Source organism: Triticum aestivum, chromosome 4A (assembly GCF_018294505.1).
Source record: "Triticum aestivum cultivar Chinese Spring chromosome 4A, IWGSC CS RefSeq v2.1, whole genome shotgun sequence".
Classification (NCBI taxonomy): Eukaryota; Viridiplantae; Streptophyta; class Magnoliopsida; order Poales; family Poaceae; genus Triticum; species Triticum aestivum.
Window position 1 is genome coordinate 590695538 of NC_057803.1, and position 23337 is coordinate 590718874.

Below are 23337 nucleotides of genomic sequence, written 5' to 3' on the forward strand. Positions count from 1 at the left end.
TGAACAGAGTCTTGATTTTGCACAAAGCGTCACAGAAATGCATCTCAGATTCTCAGTACGCTAGTTTCTGAGATAAAATAATTGAGTAAGCACCCATCAGCATGCTATGGCTCATTCTTCTCACTAATTGTTCAAGCCAGTGATTGAAGCTCATATAGAAGAACTAAAGAAGCAACCAAACTTTGCCTCGCATTAAAAAAATCAATATGTTTCTTTTAGGAGCATATATGATCAAGTGAACATAAAATACAACCAGATAATGGGTAATTGAATCCACAGACAAAATAAGATACAACCAAATAATGTTGAGGATATCGCTTATCGTTAGCGTTTCGGTCGGCCGGGGATTAGAGATTAATCAGCAATCGGCCTATTAATCGATTTTATCGGTCGATAATTAATCGGCATTTTTTTGCAACTAAAAGTTTCGTAGCACTAAAACATGATATATTCAAAATAAACAAATACTATTAGATAAAAGTGTTACGTTGATTACTTGGCTTTGAATACTTTTACAGTGACAATAAAAGCAGGACAAGAATACATATTTGATAACAAGGTTTAAAAAACACAAATAAATATAGTTTTGCACACAAAATACTAGAAATAGGCTCAGTTTATCGATAGATTCCTGATAAATCACTTGTCAGAGTGATAAATCGACCCAAAAGCTAAACGGTGAAGATATGTCATAATCTTATCGGTTACCCCCTGAGTAGTGACTAGCAGAACGCTCGTGCGTTGCTACGGGCTATGCATATATAAATTAATTAAACAAATGATTAAGGTTAGCTGTAAGGTCAAAACTCATTTGTTCTCAAAGGTCCGGACATGTTCGGACATCAAATGAACGCTTAGTAGGCTCTTCAAAATTTAACCGTATGGATAGTCTGGGCTGCCCCAAATTTAGACCTTATATGGGGGGAAATGCGGTTGTTCAGACTATCCCCCATGTTATCTCCAACACATGGGCCCAACACAAAAAACTCCACCCCACAACGTATCGCCCCCTTTTTCTCTCGGACCTTTCCTTTCTCACTCGGTTTCCCGCCGTAATGGGACATTTCTCGCTGGAGCCTCCTTCTTTAAAATCAAATGACACCCACCTCATCTTCCTCATGCGTTGCAATAAAGATAATTTTTTTCATATTTATTATATAATAAAGTGGATTAAACTAACACATACTATTGACACAAAATAATAAATAACTATAGAGATCAGTCTCAAAGGTCCATTCAACTTCGCAAATGCACACTGACATGGGAGGTAAGTGGCAACCTGAATGTATTCCTAGTCGCCAATAAGCTCCACCTCCAGCCCAGATACCATTCATTGATAGAAGGGATAATTGATGTTCTTCTCTTCTTCGTCCTTCCCCACATCTTCTACTCCTAGTCTCTTCGCCAACCCGTTTCGTTGACACCAACATCAACGCGTTTGTCAGTGACGCCTCATCTTCTTTTTCTTCCTCCTTCCTCGCCAGTTTTAATTCTCATTCCTACTTATTTTTTATAATACTCTTTCTTTCTTGTTTCACTTTATATTTTTGGAACACTCTTTACATCTCCAACACCATGGACCACTTGGTCGCTTTAGTTCTTTTTTCCTTCTTATTCATGAAACACTCGCTTTCAACTATAGCATGAACCACCTCGCCAATCTAATGTCGTGTTGTACTCATCTGCGAACGTTTCGAAAACCGTCAACATGTGGACATCCTGCAAAGGATGGTCGTCATCCATCTTGGTGAACGCTAGGTCGTCCATGTCGCGGGCGCATGGTGTCCGTTGTCCATGTTGCCAAGTGGTGCTCGACCATGTCGCTGAGAGCCTGTTGATTGTCCTTGCCGACGAGCGCTTTTAAATTGATTCAACGCGATGAACTGCTTGCTTAATTAATTACATAAATAATTAACAACCTACCTAATTCTTCGCATGCCTGATTAACTGCCAACCAAATCGACTAATTACCCGTCTAATTGGAAAAAATCTCTACTTCTAATTATCTGTAGGCATAATTAAGTGTCTACCTAAACCATTAATTACATTAATGACTTGGTTTCAAAATTGATTGGATGCAAAAAATAATTTCTATTTAAATGGACCTAATTATTTGCATACATAATTAACCATCTAGTTAATTAATTACATTAATGGTTTTATTTCCAAATTGATTTAGTGCTCGATTTACAAAATATTATCGCATGAATGGCTGCTACGAATGATGACGACTACCAAGTATTTTAGGACACATTTCCTTAACCAATTTCTTGACATTTAGTGGACACACTTGATTTGAGAATGTAGTATGTGTGTCTCTGTGTATTAATGACAAGAAATATAATATGACCGTGTCCACGAACACATGTACGTGGTGGTATGACGACACGCCTCCTGTCATGGCCGTCCTTGACATCGTGATGCACGCCGTGGCATTCTCGAGTATCACGCAAGTGTTAGGCCCGGCCACGACATCCTCCATCGTATCACGCATGGCGTCATCCGTAGGGGCGCGCAGATGCGTACACCCACAAGTAAAATATATGTTCTTTTGTTGTTTAGGAAACTTGTGATAGTCAATTAATAGTGGAGATAATAATAATGATATAGTGCGCAGAATTAATGGTTTGTTATTTAGGAATATCTCATTTTGTTTTGGAAGGTTATCGAGGAAAATATTACGTCTATATTTTAGGAAGATAATCTCAAATATATGGTGCGAGTTCTGAATTGTTAATTACCTATTTATTTACGTGATTGAAATGAATCAGAACCTAAACTACAGATTCCATAAAGGGATTTGTTTACAATGTGTTACAGATTCTGTTACAAAAATCCCGTTACAGATTCCATAATAAATTAGTTAGGTCCATAATGGGATTTGTTTACAATGCGTTAAGATTTACATGTTAGTTTTCTTAATAAAGAAATGCACTGATATAGGGATCGATTGATTCGAGTAAGGAAAGATAGATTCGTGATCTTTTGTATGTTAGGAAATTAGTGGTTTGCAAGGAAAGAGTGAAGAGTAAAAGAACCAATGCGACCACGTATAGATTCCATAATAAATTAATTAGGTCCATAACGGGATTTGTTTACAATGTGTTAAAATTTACGTGTTAGTTTTCTTAATAAAGAAATGCACTGATGTAGGGAGCGATTGATTCGGGTAAGGAAAGATAGATTCATGATCTTTTGTATGTTAGGACATTATTGGTTTGCAAGGAAAGAGTAGAGAGAAAAAGAACCAGTACGAGGGGGTGGTGGGAGGCGGGACGAATAAAAACCAGACGAAATTGAAAGGTGGGAGGGGGCTAGTAAAAACCGACGAAAAAAACCAACGAAATTAGGAGGCGGGAGGGAGGACGAAAAAAAACCAGGGGAGGTGGGAGGAGGACGAAAATAAACCGTACGATGCTACCAACTGCTTCATTAGGAGTAGAGATAAAGCGGACGATAAATCACTGAATCGGGAGATTTTTTGAACAATGTACAACCAATGCCATACACCTCAATATTCTTTCCGAAGCCAGCCAGCTACCAGACTCATCTTCGTTGTGCCACCATGGCTTCACTTGCAATGGAAAACATAGAGAAACTCAACCACTAAAGTACCTACAAGACATTTAGAAGACCAGACCTCATTTAACCCGCGCAATAGTAGGCCACCACGTGCCACAAAGATTGGCAAAAATGGGGCATCACCCTGGTATAGGCAAGTGGTCGGTCAGTATCGTGAGACCAAGCCGATGATCTTGCTCACAAAGTCTCAGAAGAAGAGGCTGTTGAACAAGACGATGGTTTCCCCAACGATGCACATCGAGCAACACCGACGGACAACAAAAGAAACAACATGCCTTCATGAGAAGAACATCGGCCGCCACCGCCACCTCCTAGCACACCGGGGGTTGCGGGGCGGGCTGATCCGGGGGAGAAACACGTACGTAGCGGCGCAAGATCTGGGAGTAGTGTCCAGGAGGATCCGGGAGAAGATTTGAGATCCAAAATTGGGGACCAGGTATTTATGGATCCGTTAAGACTTAAGAATAAGCAAAGATAAATTAATGGGGCGATCCACCATTGAACAATGGATGAAGATCCGGTCGACATATATAATTCGTAAACGGAAGAGCAATGCTACATCTACGTAAGAAATGTTATGTGATTGATAAAGGCTTACTAACAGTATCGTAGATGTGACCCTAAAAAAAACAGTATCGTAGGTGTAGGGTTCCTGTTGGTTATATTCCACCTCCGCCGTTAGGTTAATCACCCGTGCGGTAGAAGCTCTCGGACATGTAGGAGTAGATTCCAAGGAGAAAACCTCCTCCAACTCCAAGTATCTAGTCCAAGCACAGCCTCCATCACGCATGCATGCAGCTTTGCCAGCACTTGACCACCATCATGCCTATTTAAGCTTGCACTCTTGGCGTGAACAATCCTACTACCAGACTCTCTCTCTCACACATACACACACAGAGAGAGAGGTTCCAACCAAGCCGACCGACCATGCCGCAGACGACCATAGCGGCCAAGGAGGTGGAGAAGGTGGTCACCGCCGACGAAGAGACAACAGATATCGTCGTCCATAGGGTGCCGTACGGGGACCCGCCAGCGGTCCGGGCGCTGGACACGAGCGAGCTTGGCACGTGGTCCCTGTACCGCGCCCTCATCGGCGAGTTCACGGCCTCCCTCATCCTCCTCTACGTGAGCATCGCCACCGTCATCGGGTACAGGAACCAGTCCTCCGCCGCCGACGAGCGGTGCACCGGCGTCGGCTACCTCGGCGTCGCCTGGTCCTTCGGCGCCACCGTCTCCGTCCTCGTCTACTCCACCAGCGGCGTCTCAGGTTGGTATATACACATCTCTATCACACCATATTTTCTCCGCCCATAATTACTTGTCATAGAAATGGATAGAAATGAGTGTATCTAGAACTAATTGTCGTCTTTCATGTGCATGCAATGCAGGTGGGCACATAAACCCGGCGGTGACGTTCGCGCTCTTCATGGCCGGGAAGGTGACGCTGGTGCGCGCGGTGCTGTACGTGGCGGCGCAGTGCCTCGGCGCCGTCGTTGGCGTGGGCGTCGTCAAGGGGATCATGAAGCACCCCTACGACGACCTGGGGGGCGGCGCCAACGCGGTGGCCGGGGGGTACTCGCTCGGGGCGGCCCTTGGCGCGGAGACCTTGGGCACCTTCGTCCTCGCCTACGCCGTCTTCTCCGCCACCGACCCCAAGCGCACCGCCCGCGACGCCTTCGTCCCCGTACGTACCAGACGCCTTCTCCTCTCACTCACTCACTCTCAGCTAGCTAGCTAGCTCGTGGTGATCACGGCCGGAAGTGCCTATATACTATGTATATGATGGTTTGTCGTCGATTAACTGCGTGCAGCTGGTGGCGGCGCTCCCGATCGGCATGGCGGTGTTCGTGGTGCACCTGGCCACCATCCCGATCACCGGCACGGGCATCAACCCGGCGAGGAGCCTGGGCGCCGCCGTGCTGTACAACCAGCACGAAACCTGGAAGCAACACGTACGTACGTGGGACCCATTAATTGCTGTTGTTAGAAAATTAATGAGATTAAAATAAAGTGTCCCGTTGATGATCTGCATGCAGTGGATCTTCTGGGTCGGGCCTTTCACCGGCGCGGCCATGGCGGCGTTCTACCACAAGATCGTGCTGCGCGACGGGGCTGTGGTGAAGGAGTCGCTGGCGGCGATGGGCTCCTTCAAGAGGAACAGCTCCACCGCTTGAAGATCGATCGTGGAGATCGAGGAGACCATGCATGCGCATGCGTATAACAGTAGGTACTATTGCTTCGTCGCTACAAGTGGGTCCCATGCCATGTCGGTGCCACTTCAGCCGTATACGATGCTATATGTGTCGACGCATTTTACGTCTACGAATGAGATTAGCGCGTTCGTGCCAAGTTTTAGAGCCGGTTTGACATATTTTTCAAATTCAGACAATAGAGTGAACATCCATAATAAGTTTAATCATCACTGGTGTATTTACCTCTTTTTCATCCGTGTAATGAGAATAAAAACTTGTTGGTCCCTTTTTACTACCTCTCTTGGCCCTGTAACGTACGGAATCTTGCTATAGTACCGTTGGTTAATTAAGCGTGTCTTGATGTGTGTTGTTCGTTAACATGTGAGATCACTGCTGCAGGATGCAAATAGTTTTAAATTACTTCCTCTGACATAGTTTTAAACCGCCGTCTTATGTGAAGGTGTGCGATAGGGGTCCACCGCACAAGACCCAGACTAATCGTCTGCGATTGCTCCTCAGACCACACACGAAGACACTAAAGTGCACGTGTGTGATCGGGAGAGCTATCTGGGACAAGCTGTATGAGACTTGCTAAACATCCCACACAATTTGCTTAAACAAAATGTTTGCATTAGTATGGTATATCATGCACGATGCGGCCTAAAAACACTTGTGCGATAGGGCTACCTATCAGACTATCACCCGCGCTTTTCAAACGCTTGCGGCTGGCAACATATCGCAAACAGTTGTCTAGGAGACTAGGACGGCATCACGATCTGCAAATCCACCAGATTACCCTCCCTATAGGGTTTTTTAGCGTGTAACAAGGGCACTCCCGAGAGATATCGGGACCGTGAGATGTTAAGTTAATCAGCGGAGTAAAAAAATGGTCAAATGATAGCGAGAATTCAGATGTTTGGGCCTTTCACCGTCTGAGCCCAGTTTGGAAGCCCGCGTATCGTGTATGGATGTGGAGCCCTACCCTACCACCATATGCGCAACTTTGCATAAAAAAAAGAACATACGCGCAACTGCGACCAGCACGAATCGCAACCGCGAGTAAAATGGAGGGGCGCCCCCGCGGCGGCGGCGGCCGGACGGCGATGGACTACTCGCTGGCGGCGCTGAAGCTGTTGGCCTCGCAGCTGGCGGGCTCCACCACGGCCCCCTCCTCCGAGGGCTCCTCCCCGGCGCAGATGCTCTTCGGCATCCGCTTCCAGCGCGCCTGGATTCAAGATGGCAATGGGGCCCCGAAACCCGCGTCCCCATGGGTTTTTACCCTATTAGGAGATGGGGATGGGCATCTTTTCATCCCCGCGGAGCTGTTGTTGGGCACATTATACAACCCGACACGTTTCGTGGGTTTACACCCGTTTCGGTAGTCCCCGAACCCGAAACCCGGCAATACCCGTGAAATTACATTATTATTTTGACCACCGTAGTCATCTTACCCCCGAAATCTTAGAGGCCTTGATGTGTTAACAAGATTGGATAAGAAACAAATATAAAGGTGTGTCTTTCTTTACATATCATCATAAAGTTTTATCATTATCTTGCTGCAATGTTTCATAAGATGTTCATTACTACTTATTTGATTCTCATAGATGCTGACAATGAATAAGGACAAAGATTTTAGAGTTGTCTTCAAGACATTCAAGAGGGAATGCAGGTGAAGTACAGGTACTTGCGAATTTCAAATACTAATGTGTATAATTTTCTCATGTTTAACTTTAGCTTGAGTGAATTTTGATCTTCCCTAGTTATTGGCACTTTGATTTGGCATTGGAAGATTTGAAGATGGTCGTTTGGAGGCTTGGAGATGTGAAAGATGCCATGATGATTCCAACTTTAAAGTGATTTGTGAACTATAAGTTCTATTTCAGAACTTATATAGTTGTTGAACCATCTACTATTGTTTTTTGTTGAAATTTACTCAAGTTATGCTGCTGAAATGTGCTTGTTTTGCTGCTGAAATGTTATTCTTTGTCGCCACTATGTTTGTTTAAATATTTTGATTTTATCGTGGGTTCCCCGAAACCCGATGGGTTTAGGGGACGGGCAGAAAACTAGCCCCGCACACGGTGATGGGGACGGGGACGGATTTACGATTTTCTCGTGGGGATGGGTTTGGGAAGGCAAAATCCGATGGGCTTCGTCCCCGTTGCCATCTTGAGCCTGGATCCAGGTCCCCGACCCCGACCCATCCCACATCTTCTCCCCGCCATTCCCCGTTCCCCTGCTCGGAGCCCTGACGACTTGCAGCGGCAGGCAGGGCGTGATCGTGCGCGTGGACTACAGCACCGGCGACAACGGGAGCCTGTTCGTGGATGACGGCTCCTGCGTCACCGAGTTCATGCTCCGGTCCGAGGATGCCAAGGGCCAGCCCTGGCGCCCAGGTTCTCCCAACCTTCTTCGATCCCCTCTGCTTATGCTCCGTTTCTTAGATATGTTGTTTCTGAAGATCAACTTTGCCTGTGCGACATAATCAAATTGCACGTGTTGTTTTGCTGCTGTAGTGCTGTTGATGCGAAACTGCTTGCAAAAATAAGCGCGGAAAACCTAGAATTTACCACAAGACAAGATGCCCCATGAGTTAAATTAATTATCATGGCAAAGTGTTACATACAGTAGTATTTTTATTGTTTGCATTTTGCAATGCTTTTACTCTCTTCGTGCTCTGCTTCTTTTTCAGGCTAGTTCACGATTTGTTTACTGACGGCCCTATCTCATGCTGTAGGGATGTATGTGCTGATTATTGGGGCATATATTGCGCCAGAGTCTACCGAAAATCTGCCAGCGGTCAAGGTTCCATCTCCCTCCCTTACACTCTTTGCCCATCCTTGTCTGCTTACATTCATATCTGTATCCATATACTGAAATTTTGAGGTTTTCTGTTGGTGCTTTCTATATTGTTTGAGGTGAAGTTCAGTTTTGAAACCATTTGAATACTTGAGCCAACACCTGGAGTTCCAGGCTGCCTGTCTAATGATTATGCAAATAGAAAGAATAATAGTAATGTCTGCTCGTAGTACACTAGTACTCATGAACGAGGCGTTCATCCTTTTAACTTCAACAACACTCATGATTTTGGGCCAAAAATTACAGTTTTTGTCTTAAGTGCACACTTCAGCAGTTGCTTACTGTTTGTATGCTCAGTGCTTACCACACCTGAGATTTCACAGAGAAGCCGTTATATCTTGCATCACGGTGCATGCTGTCAGATACATCTCTTACCTCCTGGATTTGATCGTCGCAGGTGCACAAGATAGTGGATCTCTCGACGCAGCCGGACCGTGAAGCGATGTGGTACATGGAAGTCGCCGAGGCTTACAACTTGTTCTACGAGGCTGATGCCTCTGGTGTCGGCTCACCGTCATGAGCACTCGTAACTCCTTGCTCCCTCCTGATGATTCGTGTCAGTGTAGCACTCTTAGCATTGCTGCCACTCTGTCCCCGTGCTCGTTACCTTGTTGTAGATCGCCCGCTGGTAACTCAGAGAGGCCCTTTTGGTGCTTCGAATTGTTTTAGGGTTATCTCAGATGAACGTCGGAGCACGTCCAAATTCCAACAGCGAGAAATTTGACTGGAATCTCTCAACATTTTCATGCGACTGATTCGTGACATCTCCTGCAGTCTCGTGTAGTCGTGTTGGGCCGCCGCTAGTGGTTCTGTTGATGACTTAACTTAATGTCTCATGCATCAGGATTCGCCCTGGTTGCATCAATTTGGTGAACACGTTATGGTTTGAGTTCACTACACTTATGAGATCAGTAATTTGGGAAAAGAAACCTAGTATCAAATCGGGCGTCCCTGGAAATATTTTTGTTGTCAGACCCAATCGTTTCATTAATATTTAGCAAACTAATCTATAAGACTCTTGCAAAAACTATTTCAATTAATACTAGATTTTGACTGAAAGTCTGAAGCAAACATTTTTTTAGCAACTGGCAGGAGCTCTCCCTTTTTTCATATAAGAACAAGAAGATAATTGACCTGTTTATAAAAGGAAAATTGGCCAAAAACTAATACATACCCACACACACGCCAGCCCCGAGGTTGCGCCCCAAGCAAACTGACTACTTTGCCGCCCAAGCAACTGGATATGACACCCTATCAAACGACCCGGAGCTGCCGCTCTGGCATACAAACCTCAAGAACACACGCACCGGCCTCGAGGTTGTGTACCAGATGAGCTGATGACTCTATCACCCAGGCAACTAGAGTCGGCACCCTACTACATGATTCAGAGCCGCTGCTTTGTCTTCCACACCAACCACGAGGCCGCATGTATGATAGAAGACCATACCTCTAAGGTGATGGTATCGAAAACCGCCAGTGTCCTCAGTAGGGTGGAGAGCGCGGCTGGATGTACCAGAAGGGATCACACACGAGGTTTTTACCTAGGTTCGGACCGTCATGGTTTGAGGTAACACCCTATCTCTTGCTTTGCTTTTGATTAATGGTAAAAACGCCTCATGTGAGGGGGGTTACAGATAGGATGTGGTAATAGCTACCGAGGTGTTGATGATAAGTCAGATGATCCTCGATCTACTTAGCAGTAGGCTTTACAGATTTTCTAATCGACCCCGACTCAGAGTTGACCAAAGGAACCTTGGCTTGCATGCCAAGATGATGACTATCCTCCCAGGTATAATGTATCGTCAGTAGCTCCTCCGAACTTGTCTGAAGTTTTGGAATCAGTCCTCCTCGAAGACGAAATACAGGCGGGCTCCTCTTGTGTTATGTGATTGGATCAACCCGGCTTCTGGTTCGCCTACCTTCAATAGTGGCACTTGCAAATTTTTGAACAATTACTTCACACAAGACTTTATAACACATTGAGTGTGATCGAAACGCCACAATCAATATTTTCCTCCGCTCTTTGTTGGGACGATAACTATTGGATATTCACATGAAGGTTCTACACAACTTTGTGTGTCTTGTAGGCTGCCAGGGAGGAACCTAAATAATAACGACAACATAAATACTTTATATGAAAATACCGACAACATACTAACGATGTAATCTCTCAGTAATTCATAAAGAACCAATGCAACTATAACACATAAATATAAACTTAATTACGAAAATGAAAAATATCATAATAATATCTTATTATTGTCTCCGGTGCATATTTTCAACAAGGATAGCTTGATACTTCTAGTATATTTTGAAGTAATATACTATGTTTTGCGGAACCCAAGCTTGCCTATGCCAGTAGCCGAGTGGTCGGAGCACAAACTAAACGACAGTCTCAGCTAAGGTGGAAAGTGGCAGTGAACAATCCGAAATATCCGATATTCATATTCGAGAAAACGCCTGTATCAATCAAATCAGACAAAAAAAAAAAGCCTCCCGAACACAAACGACGCGCGCGCGCATCAACAGTCGTCTTCGCGGGCGCGTATACGGCCGACGGGATTTCTCTACCACATTTCCCTCTCCCGCGCTCGCTGTCGCCGGAGAAGAAGAAGAAGGATAGCTCGGCGACGACGTGACGGCGACGGCGACGGGACCACCAGCTGTCGACAAGCCGTGGAATGAGCTCACCAACTCACTCCCCGGAGGCCCCGCCGGCCAGTTGGTACGTGCGGACGACAAAGGAGCAATCGCCAGCCCCCGACCCGCCTGCGCCGTCGGATCGGGCGTCGGACGGCCCGGATGCCCCTCCGCGGGAGGCCGGACAGCCACCAGCCCAACCACTGGATAGCATTTCCCTCTTCCCGCCTCCCCCTCCGCCCTCCACCTCGCCATTGCCGTCGCCCTCCGAGCCGGCCCAAAAAAACACAGGGCGGGTGCGCTTCATGCCCCCGCGGAGCGCGCGCCCATGGCGTCCGTGCCCGCCTCCTGCCCGCGCCCGCCGCAGGCCGCCGTCCGCCACCTCCTCCCGCTGCCGCTCCAGCTCCAGCTCGTCTGCCGCCTGCGGAGGCTGCCGCTCCCGCAGCTAGGCCTCTCCGCCGCCGCGCGGAGGGGAGAGGCGCTCCCGCGGGCCGCGGAGGGGGGCGACGGGCGGGCCGCGGCCAAGGAGGAGGAGGTGGATGAGGAGGACGAGGAGGAGGATGTGGGAGGGAGGGAGGCGGGCGAGGACGACGTGGCTCGGGGGGCGGAGGGCGCGGGGGCGGCGAGGGGCTCCGGGCGGTTCGCCGCCGACTACATCTCGCTTGGCATCAGGGAGCCCGTCTACGAGGTAGGTCCCCGGCCAACTCCGGCCGGCCAGAAATTGAATTGTTGCAATCACACATTGCCATTGCCACATGAAAATCATCATCATCCACCAGGAATGCCCACCTCTGCTCTGAAACACAACCTCCATGCCCTCTTTCTGCAAAATTGTTCTGAAAGTGTTTCAGACTGCCACAGAATCGAGGCAGTCTGTAAAAACAAGCATTCCGTGCCTCTAGTCTAGAAGGAAATACAGTAATTTGGTCATTCTGAATTTCTGACCACAAATATTTTTTCTTGAGCACGCATCAAAAGCGTGTCATTGCTTGTCGTGACCGAAAAATATGAAGGAGCAGTGTGTACTTTTGTTCTCCTATAGTTCAAATCAAGAGTTGGTATGCTAGTTTGATGACATGTTTTCCGAAAGGGTGGGTGGGCTTGGGATGGGGTATGCACAATACAAGGTTTGGAGCTTACCATCATGCAAGATGCAAACTAACCCCCACCTCACCATCGAACTCTACTCAGGTGGTAGAAGTGAAAGCTAATGGAAGCGTGTCTACCGAAAAAATAAGCCGCCGGCAGCTACTGAAATCAAGTGGTATGTAAAATCAGTGTGTTTCCAATGCTCTGTACCACAACGCATTAACTTCATCATGTTCACCAATCATACTTGCTCGAACTCTCCATATGATTGCATAAACTCCATATACCACCACTACACATTACTTTGATTTTGGCTGGTTATAATTGTAAAATATTCTTGATACGGATGCTTAACATTCTTCTTTGTTGTTTTTAAGTGCTTGCACGCGATCTCATTTTACTCTTGTGCTGCCAGGCCTCCGTCTACGAGATACAAGAAGCGTTGACCCGTCACTATGGCTAATGAATTCAATGCCTTCCCTGCTGGTAACAGGAAACTTTCCAATATTTAACTATATAGGTCTCCCTCTGTTTGCTGTATTCTTGTCATCTGCATCTTTTCAGTTGTAAAAACAATAGATGCCGGGCGACAGACGACCTACTCCTAAGACAGCACAATTGTTTCCTTTTCTCCAAAAGTCAAAACCACCTGGTGTCTTTATAGTAGATTATGGATTTCACAAATACATGTACTTTAACAGATTGGAAAATAAGAAAATAAAGTTAAGTTCACTGCAATTTCTGTCAGACTCATAACATCAGCTGAAGTTGTGCTTAGTTATATGTTTCAGGAACCTTCACTATGACTGATTAAATGCTAATAGGCACTACTTGATTGCTTTGTATAAAAGATGGCTATATGACGGTTTATATGTAGCATGTAAACTCGTGTTTCACCATTTATTGTAGGTACGTGAACAGGCCATATTACTCAACCTTGGTTCCTTGCGAGCAATTGCTATGCATGAACGTGTCCTTATATTCAATTATAACAGGTCAGTTTGTATGTTTGTTCAGAAAAAGACCTACTGGCATTGGTGAACTTGTCATCGTTTGTGCTACAAACTTATCAGTTATTTTCTCTAACATGAGTAGCCCAGGAGGAAAGGTCTTTTTAGAGCTATTACGACCTCGGTTAAATCCAAGGAACATCAATGGTGGGCCTGCAATGCCTTTTCAACTTGAGGTAATAAATATATAGATACTATATTCATCTGCATTTGCAGTCTAAATGGTGTTAATTTGACAACGTGTTGCCTTGGCTATATGTTTTCTTCACTACCTATATCCTTAGAAAATAGAAACTTGGGAAGTTTTCTGTCTCTTGAGGTTTACTGATTTGAACTCACCCAGTATTTGGGAGCCTCAGCATTCGTAAAAGAGCTGCTTATTTCTGTTCATATCTATATCATATTTTTCCCAATGAATCATGTCGAACAGTTAAGTATTTTTAATTTAAAAGTAGCATAGCATCGTTGCAAGTTGATTGTTCATCCTGAGTCCCCTTATCCAGTAAGTCGAATCTTGAAGAATAACTATACGGATATCATCCATGGTTTCCTAAATTCTTTATGGTTGTAGTGTACCCGTTTAATCTTCTTACATTCAGTTCAGTTAATAAAGTGGTAATAAGACATGATCTATTGTGGCCTTTCCATTTGAATTTGACAATATTTCATGCCATGCTTGCATTTTTCACAGAATTTGGGAGTACCGGTCTGTCAGACATTGGAGCGAGATGATATAATCTTTCATTGTGTTTTCATTATGTTCAGGTTGTTGAAGCTGCATTGCTTTCTAGAATACAAAGGCTGGAACGAAGATTAATGCATGTTGAACCTCGTGTGAGTACCTGAAAAGTCATGTCTCCTTAAGGTGTCTATGGTCTTCACATCAGTTGATATGCTTGTACAGAACCATATACGATGTTGTTCGCTTTCTTGGCGCACATTCATTTTAAGGGTAATCTGTAGTCTGTTCCTCAATAGATAACTTCGGTCACTTCTGGACTGTTGTTCCCTTTCCCTATTTCCTAGTTTAGCTTACACAATTTCATGCCGTGCCTTAACACCTGAGAGCCTTTTGGTCTCTTACAAGTGTCCAACTCCGGTGCAAATCCTCCTCCCTATAATACCTCTGCCAACTGAACTCGCCGGATGACTGCTACTTGCTAGCAATCAGTTTCAGCCGTCTAGTTGCCTGACCATAGTACTAAGTATTCTTTTGTAAATTGCCAGCAAGCTGAGATAGGACAAGTGCTATGTTGCTCACTGGGGCCCTGTTTGAACTTAATACCGTATCTGTGGTCAGGTCGCTGACTCTGCATCTTATTTTACACCCAAACAGTAGGGAAGAGCCTTGCCATGCTGGCTCTGCAGTTTCATTGTGATGAACTGGCGATCTTGTTATGGTGGAATGGAAAGTAGTGAAACACCTTAGGATAAGTTTTCCTTTTATTCCCTATGGACTGAAGCAAAGCCACTACTCCTCACGTTGTGATGGTTTAATATGACGCAAATTGATCAGAGACCGTCAATCAAGCAGCTGCATTTATGACAAATGCATCCTATTGTAATACCTAAAAAAGATAGTTAACATTGTTCTGGGTATCTGGGATTTCATCTCAGGTGGCTACATTGCTTGAAGTTCTACCAAATCGGTTGACAGGTGATGTTTTGGAGCAGCTTCGTCTAAGCAAACAATCATTGGTATTACAGCTGCCCTGAGAATCATCTCCTAGATTCATTTGGTAAATTAATTTAATTTTGCTTCTATATTCATCTGTCAAGGTCGAGCTGGGTTCACGGGCAGGTGATCTTAAACAAATGCTCATCGATCTCCTTGAAGATCCCCATGAAATTCGTCGAATATGCATTATGGGGAGAAATTGTACACTAGATAAAGTGAGTGATGATATGGAATGTTCTGTTCCATTAGAAAAGCAAGTTGCCGAAGGTACAGCTGAAATTTATCATTACGACTTTGCATCTTCTGCTCCTTTAGTATGTTACTCTACCATCTAATTACTTGGGCAATATCGTATGAAAAGCAATAGATTAATTTTTTGGATTACGGAGGTAGTTTTAGCTGGCAAAGTACAAAGGCATTTGTGATATTTTTATGAAGAAATGAAACAAATGAAAAGGAAGGCCCACTGATGAAGATGAAATGAAAACAACTGAAAGTATTTTCGTTATGTTTATGTGGAGCAGCTTGGAGTTTTGAGAAGGAATGTTTTTTTTTTTAAATTTGGTTATGTGGCTCAGAGTATTTCATTAGTAGTCACCTAATTGGTGTTCACTTGAATTTATTGGCAACTTTTGATCTCAACAGAGGAAGAGGAAGAAATTGAGATGCTATTGGAAAATTACCTTCAAAGGTGAGCTCTGCAACAAATTATTGTGTTTCATGTTGCTTCCTTGTGGTTTGTATTTTCATTAAGGTGTGCATTTTTACTGTCAGATGTGAATCATGCCATGGTCAAGCAGAGAGGCTTCTTGATTCTGCAAGAGAAATGGAAGATTCAATTGCAGTGAACTTAAGGTTTGTGCATTTTGATTAAGTTTGTTTTGGGTTCTACGCATAAGCAAGAATGTCGTGCCTTGAAGAACTGGGTTGAGGTCAATATAAAATGACTTAACCAGTATAAGTTGGTGGCTCCTACGTCTCTGACAACAGATGTATCAAACGATTCTGAGGATTACAGGATCTCGTATTTTGGTGCCGTTAAATATATGTAGCCAACTTGCTCATAAACAATGACATGACGTTTTCCCTTGCCACAGTTCCCGACGACTAGAAGTAAGCAGAGTGGAGTTGCTTCTTCAGGTCGGAACATTTTGCGTCGCCGTAGGAGCATTAATCGCAGGTATACAAATCTGAGCATTTCACAACTTTGGGTACTTTCTTATTCACCAGAAGGTGGTTATTTTCCTACATGGCACTCCTAAACAATGCTGTTTATACCTGGCTAAATCACCGTGTTTCTTCATGTAGGGATATTCGGCATGAACCTCAAATCGTACCTGGAGAACAACACGGTATAGCATCGCACCCCTCAGATTTTATTCCGCTTTCAGTGACAGACACGTGCCGGCACTAGCCGTTGGATTCGTACCCGATGTAGCGTATGCCCGTCTTTTTTGACAGTTGGTTTGTTTTGGAGCAGTGGGCATTTTGGGCGACGACTGGCGGAATAGCAGTGGGAGCAGTAGCCGGGTTTTTCATCATGTACAAGTACCTAAAGGATAGGAAGATATTGTAGACACCATGCACCATATGCGGAATCGCCTAGAAATCTAGAACTGTAAATAAAGCGGTTTTGATCTCTTCTGGAGGCACGTATGGATCCATGACATGACATTGTTTTGGTGTGCTGGTGGATGCTTACACATACCAACTTGGGAGAAAGTGTTTTTCTGGATACTGATACACACGCCATACCAAGGAGCAAGTATTTTTCTGCTACTTTGCTGGGAATGTCATCCCCTTATTGAGCTGAGAAGGGAAAAAATCTGGAACTTTTATTGATGTTACTGATGATGTTGGAAATTCATGTAACATGTCCAGAATCCATTTTTGCTCCTACCGTGCTCATGGTTGCTGTTTTCCTGCCCATGTTTTTCAGAATCTATTTTTCCTATCATCCAAAACCCGCGACAGCGGTGATGATGACAAGCACTTCTGTTGTACTTACTCTCTTCGCCGCAAAATGTATGGAGTCTTTAGCTGATAATTATTACTATGTTAGTACATAGTAAATCACAACATGAGTAAATATTTTTGAAAGTGAATCTAGTGACAATTGTGAACACCATTGATTTTGTGAATAGTGCGAGCTCTCTCTGACTCGACCTCCCTAGATGTGCCATACTTATTGCATATCTAATTGAGTGAATTAAGCATGAAAAGGAAAAGAAAAAAGAAAAAAAATATCCACACCAATCTCAACGTAAGATCAATGATATAGGACTTAGATGTGCAATACTTATGGCACATCTAGATGTGCTTTAGCAAAACTGTTTTTAATACAAAGACAACACGCGTTTCCCTCTCGAATCTCAATGATATGTTCTCTCAAAACAAAATAAAAAATCTCAATGATATGATGTTTTGTCACGCTGCTGCACGGTGTGCCGGTGGCCATGGGCAAAGGAAGACGAGACTGCGTCTTCCTGCGGGCTCACGGCAGCCGTCGGATCGGCCATCGACGTCCCAGGATTTTTCCCGTAACCGTCACGTCCAGTTCCGCGCAAAGCGCCCCCGAAGCGCGCGGCTGCACGGCTTCTCCGCGCGACACGTATCCACCTAGTACTACATCCCATCTCCAACCGCCGATGTCGTCGTCGTCGTCGTCCCCGCGGCCGGCGGCGCAGCGCCGGCGCCTGCACCCAGCCGCCTACCTCTCCGCGGCGGCCGCCCTCCTGGCCCTCGTCGCCGCGGCCTTCTCCCGCGCCCTCGCCCCCCGCTTCCCCAGCCCGCCCGACGCCCGCCGCTGCCGCCCCGACCCCGAGGGCTCCTGGTCCGCCGGCGTCTTCCTCGGCGACTCCCCGTTCGCCCTCAAGCCCATCGAACACGTACCTCAACGGCCCCAATTCCCCCCCTAGTCGCGTCGTCGTCGTCGCTCGTGGCGTTAATTTTGGCTTTCCGTGTGGTTCGCGTGCGTGCAGTGGGGAATCTCGGCGGACGCGGACGCGGGCGCGGCGTGGCCCGTCGCGAACCCGGCGGTGACGTGCGCGGACGTGGCGGAGGCCGGGTCCCCCAGCAGCTTCGTCGCCAGCCCCTTCCTCTTCCTCCAGGTTCGAACTACCAAACATCTGGACACCGAGAGGTGAAATCAGCAGTGGTACTTGTGAATTGTGATTCGTACCCTGCCGGCCATCTTTCATGTGAATTTTGACAACGACCATGATCGACTCCTGTTCTTGCCCTGATGGACGTGAAGCTAAATTCTCCTCAGGGTGATGCCATCTACATGTTTTTCGAGACGAAGAACCCCGTAACATCGCAAGGCGACATTGCCGCTGCCGTGAGCAAGGACGCCGGCGCGACATGGCAGCAGCTGGGCCTGGTGCTAGATGAGGAGTGGCATCTCTCCTACCCATACGTGTTCAGCTACAATAGCAAGGCAAATATCCCACTCGCAGCTGCTTATTTTATTTGTAACCAACAAGTTCATGTTGTAATCATTCTCACATGCGCTTCTTTGCTTGCCTATTGGCTCCACAGGTCTATATGATGCCTGAAAGTAGCAAGAACGGAGATCTCCGGTTGTATCGTGCGTTGGATTTCCCCCTTAAGTGGACACTGGAGAAGGTCCTTCTGGAGAAGCCACTTGTGGATTCAGTCATCATAAATTTCAGGGGTTCCTATTGGCTGCTTGGGTCAGATTTAAGTTCTTATGGTGCGAAGCAGAATGGAGAGCTCAGTATCTGGTATAGCAGCTCTCCTCTTGCTCCTTGGAATCCACACAGGCATAATACAATCGGTAGCATGGATAACGGGTCGAGTTTTAGAAATGGAGGCAGGCCATTCGTTTATGACGGCGATCTCTATCGTATAGGCAAACAGAGTGGTGGTGTGTCTGGCCATAGTATTAAAGTGTTCAGAGTAGAAATCCTAACAGCAAATGAATACAAGGAAATTGAGGTCCCATTTGTCTTTGACAAGCCCCGCAAGGCTCGAAATGCATGGAACGGTGCACGATCCCATCACCTTGATGTTCAATGGCTTCCATCAAGTCAACTCTGGATTGGGGTAACGGATGGTGATAGAGTGCCCTCAAACGATTCAGTTCACCGCCTGACCGTAGGGTACATGTTTTATGGAGTCACTCTGTTACTAGTTCTTCTGCTTGGTGGGCTTATTGGTGCAATTAGATGCACGATACCACTCAGATGGTATGTTCCACATACTGAGAAACGGGGTGACTTGTTACATGGAAAGCAGCAGTTCTTTCTGAAGTATAAGCTAAGCTCGCTGTTTTCCAGTTTGAACAAGTTGGGTTCTCTTCTTGGTGGGAGAATCAACTACAGAACTTGGAAGGGACGGGTTTATGTTGTGCTAGTAATACTAGTCTTAGTTTTTCTAACTTGTCTTGGAACTCACTGCGTATATGGTGGCAATGGTGCTGAAGAGCCATATCCAATCAAGGGTAGGTACTCGCAGTTCACGCTGTTAACTATGACATATGATGCCCGTCTTTGGAATCTGAAGATGTTTGTGGAGCATTACTCCAAATGTGCATCAGTGAGGGAGATTGTGGTTATCTGGAATAAAGGTCGCCCGCCAGTGCAAAATGAATTGAAGTCGGCTGTTCCTGTCAGGGTCAGAGTTGAAGATAAGAACACTCTGAACAATAGATTCAACATAGATGAAAAAATTAACACAAGAGCTGTTATGGAGCTTGATGATGATATCATGATGGCATGTGACGACTTAGAGCGTGGGTTCAAGGTATGGAGGGAGCACCCTAATAGGATTGTTGGGTACTACCCACGCCTCGCTGAAGGTACTCCACTGGAATACCGCAATGAGAGGTATGCTCGGCAACAAGGAGGTTATAACATGGTACTGACTGGAGCAGCATTCATGGATCATGGCTTGGCCTTTGAGAGGTATTGGAGCAAGAAGGCTGAGGTAGGAAGGAAGATGGTAGACAGTTTCTTCAATTGTGAGGATGTCCTTCTAAATTTTCTGTTTGCAAATGCAAGCTCAATGAGCACGGTGGAGTATGTAAAGCCAGCTTGGGCAATTGATATGTCTAAGTTTTCAGGAGTAGCCATTAGTCGAAACACACAAGCACATTATCATGTTAGGAGCAAATGCCTTGCTAAATTTTCAGAAGTCTATGGGAACTTATCTGCTAAAAGATTCTTTAGCAGTCGAGGTGATGGCTGGGATGTATAGTAACAGAGATAACTGGATACCTTTTTCTTGAGATTTGCATAGTCTGATTGGCTAAGTTTCCAAGTTGGTAGTTCAGGATGAGTAGTGCAACACTGAAGTGACCGTTTGCATACAGTTAAGTATATTATCCCATTTCTATACGTCTCCAAAGATAACATATTTTATCGCATCTATGGTCCCACCTGTATATATTACTGGATACACTTTTTACCTTTTCAGTTGTTAATCAGAGTTGTATCGGGTTTGCAAACTGTAATTTGTCACTGTCAGTGTGCATGCAACTGCTACCATGGTTCAGAATGAATAGTTTGTTTTTTCATTTCAGATTACCAGATGTTGTTGGAAATGTTTTACATTTGCCATTTGCAGTCACAAGCTGTATTGCATGAAGAATACTATTGGATAAAAGAGGTATTTCTGTGTCGAAATATCACGCTCCATTCGGATTGGTATATATGTACTTCACATTTTCATGATGTGAACCAATGATCAATAACAATTATGAAGCAGAATCAGCTTCTTTTCCTACTACTTTTCCTTGGTAAATGAACCAAGAAGACTAAATCTACATTTATCAACTTCATCCAAAGGCCGCTTCGTCAACTTATGTATGCCTCAGGTTTGATAATAATCAAACAACCATCAAGAATCAGGAAAAGCCACCGCTTGAATCAAAACTTGCAGTTCTTCTTCAGGTAAACCACCACTTCTTGCTGCAACAAGTGCAGTAAAAGGGTCAATGTTTTGATTCTCAATCTAATAATTCTGCTGTAGTTTCAGGATAGATGAGATGTACAGTTAACTTACAATCAAGCAAAGGATGGCGCAGCCGGCAGCCCCAGGGAAAAGTGCATACCAAAGTTGTAAGTGGTGAAACTTCGGACCATCAATAAACAGGAGAGGCAAGCTCGCAGCTGCAGTTATCATAAAAAGAGGTGAGCTCAAAATATTTCTTTGCTGCATTTTGTAGCTGAAAAAAAGAAGGCACATATAAATAAGAGTTAAGTAAGACAAATTCAGTATTTCTGTTGAGGGTTTACCTGGAGGGTGCGAAGAGCCTGTGATGGTCATGAATGCTATGGATGCAGAAAGAGCTGCACCCCTTGCTAGCCATCCGGGCCCGAACAACGAAAGGGCTAGCACACCGATGGCCGCACAACCAATCTGAGCGATGAACATGTTATATTTCTGCAAGAATTTCCACCTGAAAGCGTTAGTATTGGTTATCCAGATCTCTCTTTTCACTGTAAGGCACATGAAAAAACTAGTATAACATGGCCTTTTACTACACTAAAAATTTCAGGAATCATCACAATTTATGGGTCTGTTGATGACTTGAGAAATCAATCACAGTGGGCTGAGACTTGAACAAAGTTCATAGTGTTCTAGTAGTATATATGCTTGATACCAACCGCTTATGAGCTTATGGATGGAGCACTTGAAGAATATTAATTTGCATAGTTCATTGGCTGGAAATTTTGTTTCAAAAATTAACATGAACTGATATGTTGAGTTACAGCCACTCTTGTGCATTCTGTAGTTACGAATATACTACTATTCTACCAACTCTCGGAGATGTACACTAGTAAGAAACGGTTAGATGCATTATGCACATAGATTTTCTTTGAAGGTAATCAGTGCATGCACTAGGTCATTGTAAATCTGCCCTAGGTTGTTCGTAGCTGTGTGTGATACAAATATATAAATAAAAAATTGGTGTTGACTTGTAAGGTAGGAACCTTGGCAGGTGGTGAGTCTGGAGCGGTGAAGAGCACGGCGCAGACGGCCCCCAGTGGTGCAATTGTCAATGACACTCCCTTGAAGGCCATCATTTGGTCCATCCTTCCCAGCACCGCCATCGCCAAGAAGGCGCCTGCATCATCATAATTTCAGCTTGAGCATGAGCATGACCGGACAATATCTCAAACCGGAGGCCTTACTCCTGATGAAAAATTATTGGTAATACTGCTAATGAAACTCTATGGCTTTGCAAATAAAGATGCTCTCAAATGGTTAAAATCTTTGTGTGGCAGGTGCCATTGAAGAGAGGAAACCCATATCCGGCAACACCTATCTGACACGAACGGCCGGGAAGAGAGCATGAAGATCCGGGAACACCACACCACACACCAGCCAAGCGGAGAGAGAGCATCGAAGCTTAAGAACTCGGACGGACTCACCGGCGGAAGGCCAGAGGACGTCGCTGGCGCTGACGCCGCGGGGCGACGCCGGCCTGACATTGGCCGTCGCCGCTGACGCGACGGCGGATAGGCCTCGCCTCCTCGTCCTCCCGCTTAATAAGCCTGCGGCGTTGCCGGTGGCCTTGCGCGAGAGGAGATGCGCCTGCCTGCCGCCGCCGCCATTGACGTGCAGGAGGACAGGTGAGGAGGAGGACGCGTGGGACGCCGCTGCCAGACACCGCGATCCTGCTCGTGCCAGGGCGTTGCTGCTGGTGCAGCCAATGCCGGGCCGCACTGCCATGCTTTTGTCCCTCTCTCTCCACCCACCCCCTCTCTCTGCCCTTCTTCCTGGTTGGTTCCTCTCTCTCTCTCTCTCTCTCTCTCCTGGAGGCCCGAGAAGGACAAGGTATTTAAACGAGTAAGATAAGGTGCGAGAGGAGGAGGAGGAGGGGGATGGGGTCGGGGGAGGAAAGATGGATGGCCTCTTGGGTGCGCGAGGAGAGGGAGGGAGACGAGCTGCCGAGAGACTAGTCGGGGGAGAAAGAGCTCTTCGGCGGCGTGGAGAGTCGCTGCCTAGCTAGCTAGAAACGGCGAGATATATATACATACTGACTGTCATGCGTGCGCGCGCTTTTTACTTATCTTATTCCAAGTGGATCTCTCTGGGGCTGGGGCTGGGGCTGGGTCTGAGTAGGCCGCCGATTGGATCGCCGGGAAGGAAGGTCTGGGATCCGCTGGCTGGTAGTACTTGGTCATCGCTCTGGCTCCGCCAACCGATTCCATCCATATGCTAACCGTCCGTCCGTCAGTGGTGGCATATCTCCACGTGCGGTGCGGCACGCATGGGCCAATCGAAATGAAACCCCAGGCGGTTTTCATGCTGGGTT

The 23337-nt window shown here is 45.8% G+C and overlaps 5 protein-coding genes across 6 annotated transcripts; 4 read left to right on the forward strand and 1 right to left on the reverse strand.

The window, feature by feature from the left end:
* Positions 1–4464: 4464 nt before the first annotated feature.
* LOC123087263 (probable aquaporin PIP2-7) lies at positions 4465–6053 on the forward strand. The gene is made up of 4 exons (XM_044509235.1): positions 4465–4849; positions 4971–5266; positions 5394–5534; positions 5619–6053. The coding sequence occupies exons 1-4, from the start codon at positions 4510–4512 to the stop codon at positions 5754–5756; spliced, it is 915 nt and encodes a 304-aa protein (XP_044365170.1). The 5' UTR covers positions 4465–4509; the 3' UTR covers positions 5757–6053.
* Positions 6054–6813: 760 nt separating this feature from the next.
* Positions 6814–9371, forward strand: LOC123087265 (uncharacterized). Its single transcript, XM_044509237.1, has 4 exons — positions 6814–7021; positions 8047–8170; positions 8512–8579; positions 9031–9371. The coding sequence occupies exons 1-4, from the start codon at positions 6839–6841 to the stop codon at positions 9151–9153; spliced, it is 498 nt and encodes a 165-aa protein (XP_044365172.1). The 5' UTR covers positions 6814–6838; the 3' UTR covers positions 9154–9371.
* A 2136-nt stretch (positions 9372–11507) lies between these two features.
* On the forward strand, positions 11508–16937 carry LOC123087266 (magnesium transporter MRS2-A, chloroplastic). Its single transcript, XM_044509238.1, has 13 exons — positions 11508–11961; positions 12465–12537; positions 12778–12848; positions 13272–13357; positions 13458–13548; positions 14138–14206; positions 14990–15070; positions 15152–15317; positions 15696–15741; positions 15825–15905; positions 16148–16230; positions 16359–16402; positions 16531–16937. Exons 1-13 carry the CDS (start codon positions 11602–11604, stop codon positions 16624–16626), a joined length of 1347 nt encoding a protein of 448 aa, XP_044365173.1. The 5' UTR covers positions 11508–11601; the 3' UTR covers positions 16627–16937.
* A 702-nt stretch (positions 16938–17639) lies between these two features.
* LOC123087267 (glucosamine inositolphosphorylceramide transferase 1) lies at positions 17640–20599 on the forward strand. Its single transcript, XM_044509239.1, has 4 exons — positions 17640–17938; positions 18032–18160; positions 18322–18489; positions 18591–20599. Exons 1-4 carry the CDS (start codon positions 17699–17701, stop codon positions 20268–20270), a joined length of 2217 nt encoding a protein of 738 aa, XP_044365174.1. The 5' UTR covers positions 17640–17698; the 3' UTR covers positions 20271–20599.
* Positions 20600–20690: 91 nt separating this feature from the next.
* LOC123087268 (uncharacterized) lies at positions 20691–23107 on the reverse strand. 2 transcript variants are annotated; one of them, XM_044509241.1, is made up of 5 exons: positions 22451–23101; positions 22010–22143; positions 21311–21458; positions 21078–21184; positions 20691–20983 (listed from the first exon to the last, which is right to left on the reverse strand). In XM_044509241.1, exons 1-5 carry the CDS (start codon positions 22749–22751, stop codon positions 20942–20944), a joined length of 732 nt encoding a protein of 243 aa, XP_044365176.1. In that variant the 5' UTR covers positions 22752–23101; the 3' UTR covers positions 20691–20941. The 2 variants fall into 2 exon arrangements, with proteins under 2 accessions (XP_044365176.1, XP_044365175.1); XM_044509240.1 differs by having other exon boundaries at positions 21078–21458; positions 22451–23107.
* Positions 23108–23337: the final 230 nt, after the last annotated feature.

Coding starts and splice junctions, on each gene's coding strand:
- LOC123087263 (XM_044509235.1), top strand. CDS start 4,510: ATGCCGCAGACGACCATAGCGGCCAAGGAGGTGGAGAAGGTGGTCACC. Junction 4,850..4,970: donor CTCCACCAGCGGCGTCTCAG/GTTGGTATATAC, acceptor CATGCAATGCAG/GTGGGCACATAAACCCGGCG. Junction 5,267..5,393: donor CCCGCGACGCCTTCGTCCCC/GTACGTACCAGA, acceptor AACTGCGTGCAG/CTGGTGGCGGCGCTCCCGAT.
- LOC123087265 (XM_044509237.1), top strand. CDS start 6,839: ATGGAGGGGCGCCCCCGCGGCGGCGGCGGCCGGACGGCGATGGACTAC. Junction 7,022..8,046: donor GGATTCAAGATGGCAATGGG/GCCCCGAAACCC, acceptor AGCGGCAGGCAG/GGCGTGATCGTGCGCGTGGA. Junction 8,580..9,030: donor AAAATCTGCCAGCGGTCAAG/GTTCCATCTCCC, acceptor TGATCGTCGCAG/GTGCACAAGATAGTGGATCT.
- LOC123087266 (XM_044509238.1), top strand. CDS start 11,602: ATGGCGTCCGTGCCCGCCTCCTGCCCGCGCCCGCCGCAGGCCGCCGTC. Junction 14,207..14,989: donor TAATGCATGTTGAACCTCGT/GTGAGTACCTGA, acceptor ATTTCATCTCAG/GTGGCTACATTGCTTGAAGT. Junction 15,906..16,147: donor TCAATTGCAGTGAACTTAAG/GTTTGTGCATTT, acceptor CCCTTGCCACAG/TTCCCGACGACTAGAAGTAA.
- LOC123087267 (XM_044509239.1), top strand. CDS start 17,699: ATGTCGTCGTCGTCGTCGTCCCCGCGGCCGGCGGCGCAGCGCCGGCGC. Junction 18,161..18,321: donor GCCCCTTCCTCTTCCTCCAG/GTTCGAACTACC, acceptor AATTCTCCTCAG/GGTGATGCCATCTACATGTT. Junction 18,490..18,590: donor TGTTCAGCTACAATAGCAAG/GCAAATATCCCA, acceptor TTGGCTCCACAG/GTCTATATGATGCCTGAAAG.
- LOC123087268 (XM_044509240.1), bottom strand. CDS start 22,751: ATGGCAGTGCGGCCCGGCATTGGCTGCACCAGCAGCAACGCCCTGGCA. Junction 21,459..22,009: donor CAGACTCACCACCTGCCAAG/GTTCCTACCTTA, acceptor AAATTCTTGCAG/AAATATAACATGTTCATCGC. Junction 20,984..21,077: donor GCGCCATCCTTTGCTTGATT/GTAAGTTAACTG, acceptor CACTTGTTGCAG/CAAGAAGTGGTGGTTTACCT.